This window comes from Nanorana parkeri, unplaced genomic scaffold (genome assembly GCF_000935625.1).
Source record: "Nanorana parkeri isolate BGI_ZX_2015 unplaced genomic scaffold, ASM93562v1 scaffold36, whole genome shotgun sequence".
Lineage (NCBI taxonomy): Eukaryota > Metazoa > Chordata > Amphibia > Anura > Dicroglossidae > Nanorana > Nanorana parkeri.
In genome coordinates, this window is record NW_017306304.1 from 2,471,521 (window position 1) to 2,478,865 (window position 7,345).

General features: G+C 42.8%; 1 protein-coding gene across 1 annotated transcript in view; it reads right to left on the minus strand.

Annotated features, from left to right (window-relative positions):
• Positions 1 to 7,101, minus strand: part of MCUB (mitochondrial calcium uniporter dominant negative beta subunit) — a 63,042-nt gene extending 55,941 nt beyond the window's left edge. The window contains exon 1 of the mRNA XM_018569868.1: positions 6,887 to 7,101. Coding sequence (XP_018425370.1) covers positions 6,887 to 7,101 — 215 coding nt within the window. The remainder of the gene's footprint in view (positions 1 to 6,886) is intronic.
• Between the last annotated feature and the right edge of the window lie 244 nt (positions 7,102 to 7,345).

Genomic DNA, 7,345 nt, shown 5'->3' on the forward strand with positions numbered 1-7,345 from the left:
AACAGCAACGTTAAAAGCAGCTAAAGCTTTTTACAGCAGTGCACACATTTCCAGTTCACAAAAACACCGCTGAATGCTCTATAAGAGAGTTTAAATTATCAAAGCAAAATACATGGAAGCAATCATCATAGAGTCAATGCACTACACAAACAAAAAATACAGAAAAATACTTCATTTAAGACAAATGGATGCAGCTGCAGAAAGCAAACTATAAAGTATAATTTCTTATGGGAACATATTCTCTATAATAAATCAAGGAACGTAGCTAAATAAGTGGCTAAAATGCATATATAATTCTTCTTGCCTGCCCAAAAATGTGCAGTTCTCATGTGCTAACTTTTTTGATCCAGACACCGCTTGGAGTCATTATAGCAATGTTCTGGCCCTCCACTGAAGTTAGGCAGTGCATTTTAATCAAGGACCCTCCATCAGCCTACTACCTGGACAATGAGGGAGCAGCAGTACATACACTATATTGCCAAAAGTATTGGGACGCCTGCCTTTACACGCACATGAACTTTAATGGCATCCCAGTCTTAGTGCATAGTGTTCAATACTAAGTTGGCCCACCCTTTGCAGCTATAACAGCTTCAACTCTTCTGGGAAGGCGTCCACAAGGTTTAGGAGTGTGTCTATGGGAATGTTTGACCATTCTTCCAGAAGCGCATTTGTGAGGTCTGATACTGATGTTGGATGAATAGGCCTGGCTCGCAGTCTCCGCTGTAATTCATCCCATAGGTGTTCTGTCGGGTTGAGGTCAGAAGTCTGTGCAGGCCAGTCAAGTTCCTCCACCCCAAATTTGCTCATCTATGTCTTTTATGGACCTTGCCTTGTGCACTGGTGCACAGTCATGTTGGAACAGGAAGGGGCCATCCCCAAACTGTTCCCACAAGGTTGGGAGCATGAAATTGTCCAAAACGTCTTGGTATCCTGATGCCTTAAGAGTTCCCTTCACTGGAACTAAGGGGCCAAGCCCAACCCCGGAAAAACAACCCCACACAATAATCCCCCCTCCAGTAAACTTTACACTTGGCACAATGCAGTCAGGCAAGTACCGTTCTCCTGGCAACCACCAAACCCGGACACGTCCGTCGGATTGCCAGACAGAGAAGCGTGATTTGTCCCTCCAGAGAACACGTCTCCACTTCTCTAGAGTCCAGTGGCGGCATGCTTTACATCACTGCATCCGATGCTTTGCATTGCACTTGGTGATGTAAGGCTTGGATGCAGCTGCTCGGCCATGGAAACCCATTCCATGTAGCTCTCTACGCATTGTTGTTGTGCCAACCTGAAGGCCACAAGAAGTTTGGAGATCTGTAGCTATTGACCCCGCTCTGTCATTTTACGTGGCCTACCACTTCGTGGCTGAGTTGCTGTTGTTCCCAGTTTCTTTCACTTTGTTATAATACCACCAACAGGTGACCCTAGAAGCAAGGAAATTTAGCGGATGGACTTATTGCACAGGTGGCACCTATCACGGTACAACGGTTGATTTTACTGATCTCCTGAGAGCGACCCATTCTTTCACAAATGGTTGTAGAAGCAGTCTGCATGCCTAGATGCTTGATTTTATACACCTGTGGCCATGGAGGTGATTGGAACACCTGAATCCAATGATTTGGAGGGGTGTCCCAATACTTTTGGCAATATAGTGTATATATGTCGCCACTAAATTCTCCTCCCTGTGTATAGTTTTTATTTGCTGTAAATCAGATTTTACGTAATATGCCTCCTTTCACCTCAACCCCTGACCCCCTAATTAAACTAATTGCTAGAGTTATAAAAAAAATGATCTAAAAAGCCCATTTTACTTATCTAAATCTGTAGTCACATGATATGCCGGGTCCCACGTTTTCTATCCTCTTTAGTGCAAGGAGGAGGGTCACTTTGGGTATCACTGCTGGGTAACATGGATACTTCCTATTGGCTGTCCAGTGCTGGGGAACCCCCAGAATTTATAAGACTGCAGTGGCATAATGACATCACAAACAGGACAAAGGTCGGCATGGTCATAGACTGCAGCGCTGGATTCATGGTCGTGTGGAAGGTGTAATCTCTCTGCAAATTTCCAATACACCCCTTGCTGAGTCATATCTAGAGCGCTGTAGTCAGCAAAGCTCACGCTGCATGATAAAGCTCTCCAGTCAGCAAAGAAGGTGTGCTGTGATGTCTGTGACACCTCTAAATGTTATAACTATATATTACGTAGCATGCCCTTAACATAAATTTGAGCAGGCAGAATCTGGAGCAGCTTTGCATAATAAACGATCAAACAATACAAAATAATATGAAGCTACATACTCTGCGTTGTTGTGGGTTGGCACCCTGATGTCTCCAGGTGGCCTGTGCGCAACACTCAAGTGGGCTGTGCGACTCTCAGGAGCTCTGTGCACCTCTCAGGTGGGTTGCCTGGGCTTTGGTGTCTCACCAGGGGTCCGCAGGCAGACAGGAGGAGGAGAAGAAGGCAATGACAGATGCGGCTGCCAAGGTCCCTGGCAAGGGCGATCTTGGGCAGCCACATCTGCCTGAAACTGGATCTTCCTATTAGCTGCAGGCGCCTGTAAACAGGCACAGGCTGCCCACAGCTCAGAGGAAAATCCGGTTGCAGGCAGATGCAGCTGCCCGAGATCGCGCTTTCCGGGGACCTCAGCTGTCACATCTGTCAGAAGATGTAAAGTGCCGGCATTGAGTGTCTTGTGTCTGGGTGACCACTGGCTGCACACCTGGACACAAGACTCCAAAACCGGACTGTCCGGGTGAAAACTGAGCGGGTGGCAACCCTAGCCACTTTACCCCTTTATACTACTGAAACAATAAAAATGTAATGTTTAAAATGGCCGACTGTTTACAAGTAGAAGTCCTGCCTAACATAAGGTACCTGCCTATTTGTAGGCAGAAAACCCTTCCTTGAACTCCCCTTTAAAGCTAGTTTCACTTGGTTACTAGGGCTCTTTATATGCTGCACCAAATGCCATCTGTCTTACGAGTAATTAGCCACTAAGGGAAACACTCACAGAACAGAAAGATTGCAGCTGGCACAGCCCAGCGCTGATGTCAGTACAGTCTTGCCACTTGTAAAATAAAAGTACTTCTAGAAAGTCATATAGAGTAAAAGATGGGTATACACCAGTAGAACTTCATTTGAAAAAATTTGTTCGTTTGATTTTCTTATAGTTTATGGGCCCAAACTGATGACTGTAGTGACAAAAAAAAAAAAAGAAAAGAAAAGTTGAAAGAGCAGGATGGAAAATGTTTCTGAAGCAAATGAAATTCTAACAGTAAATGTGGTTTTCATTTGGGAAAATACATTCATTCTTAAAACAAATGTTAAAACCAAACAAAACTTCAACATTTCAAGTCCCGGATGGCATTATCGAATGTTCTCAGAAGAAAGGTATGAATGTTCGTACGAAAATCTACTAGTGTATGGCCAGCTTCAGCTTTTCTGGCCAACAATGTGAAGAGCAGTCATCTTCTGTTGCCTGATCGTAGGCAGGGTTTTTCATTTAAAAAAAGGAAATGTCTGATGGTTCACTTTAAGAGACAATTATGATGAAATGTGTGGGGAAGAACCATCTATTAAAAATAACTGCAGTGGTTTAAGAAGTATTAAAGCCTTTGGGTCAGCTGCCAGGCAGCTAATATGTTGAGATGAAGGTCAGCATTGGCAGCCACTATACTTGTCTCATGACAGGTTTACTTTACTTCAATTGCAGATGAACCCTTCCAGAAACAATAGTAGGTTTAATATGGCCTCCTATGCACAGGAAAAGACAATGACAATATAGCGTGATAACAGATACTTTTTAGGGGGGGAGAAAAACTGGCAAAAGGGGTCTAGGAATATTATATTACATGATGTCCCTTCAAATTCTGGCTCCGCAATGCAATTTGCATTTGATGTAGGTCTGTGATTTTTAGGGCTTTTTTAAAAATGATTTACATACTGTAAGGTATACATAACAACCAAATGACATTCAATAAAAATGATCAACAAGACCATCAATCAGAATTCAAATGGTTACATACTAGACAAAAATATAAAATAAGTTATCAAAAGGAAAATAATAGAAGGCCGGGATAATCAGCAACAAGAAAACATAATGCAGCTGATGGACCTCATGGACTACAGAAAATGAGCCAACACCAGCACCCATGCTAATCCATCCCCAAACCTCCATCCAAACTGTTTTACCATACACCCCCACCCCTTCCCCCAGAGCATTAGTCAGGTTCAAATGCAATGCCCCTGAAGCAATTTTAAATATTTCCAAGTAAATATTTAAATATTTCAAACTAGAACTTAAAAGAACAAAGTGGAAGATGAGAAAACATGAAAGATAACAAAACACAATGAACAAACGAAGGAGAGGATACCCCCGGAAGAAGAAGAAAAATAAGTTGTTTGCTTCTATACAGGGAAACTTTATTGCCACAGATCTTGTTGTAAGCTAGTGTTTAACACATGGTCTTAAAACAGAAAACTTCTCTGAAGTAAGCCATGTTATTGGATATAAGACACATAGCAACAAGAGACTCCAGCTATTTGATTCTTAAGATTTGAATGCAAAGCAGGATATGGGGTACTTATAACAGGTCCTTGATTGAAAAATGTCAACCACAGTGATTACATGGCAGATCAAAGAAGTATTACTCACAGCATTAACATCACAGGATGACTCACTGGCCCATATGAGGAAAATCTAATTAGGAACAGTTACTGAGCATTCCTTGGCTAGGCCTTTAGGCCCCATTGCCTTCACATGCAGCTGTCCTTTCACTATACAGAGGACATGCACAGCCGGAGTGCCATCTCAGTGCCCTGGGATATTGTGCAAAAACTCTGGTTCAGTGACTTGATACACTACATCTTTTTCTGCTTGCCGCAAAGCCAAAGTCTGATAAACAATACGCTTTAAAGCAAATATTCTGTCCATGGTTATTAAGTTGTCATGAAAGGTAATTCTTTGTAATAAATGCATAGCTCATTTAAAATATTTTCAGACAAGTGGATGATGGCTTTTCCTAACATTAGAAAGTAAAAGTAATTTCAGTGTTTGAAAAGTAAACTAAAGCTTCCAATTATAATGAAAAAAACAGATATCACTTTCAACACTGCACTTTGCATTCCATTCCTAAAATGTAAACAACAGTATATAGAATGCCGAATCTCTGCATAACACTGTAGAGAACCCACCACAATTAATGGACACACAATAGTCACATGACGTTGATGGGCCAGGAGGCCCATGGGTTATAGGCAACAATGGTCCTGAGTAGGGATATCCCGATAACAGAAATTTTCACGAGTACTAGTGAAAATGCCTCGATTATTAAAGGCCGATACCAGCCCTTTACATTTTTTAAAACTGCAGCGGCTATCTGAGTTCCCGCGCTTGTGGGAACTTCAGACAGCCTGGTGGGGACCTGGCAGTAGCTGTCCTTGGCTGTGCCTGTCCGGTTCTATATCTCCTCCTCCCCCTTCCCAGGCACAGTTATGGACAGCCCCACACAGTAGAGTGCAGCCCCGGAGCTGGCACCCGCCTGACCAACTCTCCACAGCATAGCCACAGAACTCTGTAGAGATTCACATGCTGCCCGGTGAGATCAGCACACAACCTGGTGAGATGTATTCTGCTCTGGGGACATCTGTATTTGGCTCTGGTGAGAAACTGCCCTAAAATCATCAGTCTGTGTTTTAGGAAAAATGTCACATGTCCCTTTAAGAAAAAGTATCAGTAATTGGTATCGGCAAGTACCTGAGGGAAAGTATGTGGTATTGAAAAAAGTGGTATTGGGACATCCCTAGTCCAGAGGATTGGGTTTGTCTATTTCCAGCTTTTCCCCTATTCATTCGAATAGTTGAATAGGGCTTCACTGGTCTCATTTACACGTCTGTGTTGCTGCAGTGAATGGTGAAACATGGTTACTGTGTGTGGTCATGTGTGTGTGCACTGTGGTGATATTCATAGTAAATAGTATTCCAACGCATTGTAGAGTAGTAGAGTGATACATTACATCACATAACACTGTTACGGTGTGCTGCTTTGCTAAAAAAAAAAAAAAGGATCATGTGCCATTATGACCCATTTTGGTGTGTTGGCAGTCCATTCACCTTAACACAATGCACATTAACGTGTGAAGTAACGCTCGTTAAAGCACCAAAACAGAAAACTATAGTATTAACCATCCCACGAAAACTCACTAATTAGTGAAATTAATTTACCTGTGTGCAAATGTACCATGTTAGACAGCTAGATTACCTCCCTAGTAATTTCCCAACTCCATTAAACATTGCAGAAAACACTAAAGCTCAACACACGTAGTTAACTTTCAGGTTATATTATGTTGATTGCACTGCAAATCTCAAAAAGTCCTGTCACTTTTTCAATTTCAACGCTGTGAGCATAGTTCTGTGGCTTCAGAGATAACAAATATAACCCACCAGAGCTGAAATACTAAATCTTACAGCCAATTAAGTGATGAACATGAATAAAAAATGAATTAGGCACAAGACGAAATTACCTTCTCCTACATCTGAAATGTCTTGACATAAAATTGGTAAACTAAATTTAGGGAAACCAAAGATCTGTCTTATTAGAGTCACAGTAATACAATTATCTTAAACTTTGATGAGCCCCTGGCTTAGCTAGGAAGCTATGTCACCGTGAATAGACAACTACAAGACTCAGAACATTGTTCTTGGATGAAAAATGGGAAATCTAAAGCCCAGTTCCGGGCTGCTTTTAAACTTGAATTATAGTGAAAGTCTTTCCTTTTTAGGCATATATCTACCGCTAGGAAGCTGTAAATATATGTCCCATGATTTATAAAAAAAAGTAGGCAAATACCTAATTACTTAACTGTTCCAGCGCCACTTACTCACGGCTGAAGAACTCCCGGCTCCCGAATGGCTGTGAAGGAGGAATTGTGCAGGCGCAGTAGAGTGTAGGGGGACAAAACACAATGACAATGAATGGACGCAGCCGGGCAGCCAGGAGCGCACCCACAAGGAGTCTGCGCTCGATCAGAGACCGTCACCACGCTGTACGGACTGTCGGAAATGGGTGAAATTAAGAAGTTGATTGCAGCAAGAGGCATTAAATAAGGTAAGTGCTTACAGCGGCACTGGGAGGGAGAAAAAAAAAGTGCGTTTAACCCCTTCTCGACCTATGACGAGCCTATGAGCCTGCGACCGTCTTTAGAGTAGAAGCGATTATGGTGGCTCAGCTGCCACCAGATCGCTTCTACGACCCGGTAACCAAGCTGCCCTCCCCCGCCCGACAACCCTACCGTGTTTCCCGGGCTCCGCTGCCCCTCCTTCGGGCCCGGGACTGGCTTGCTG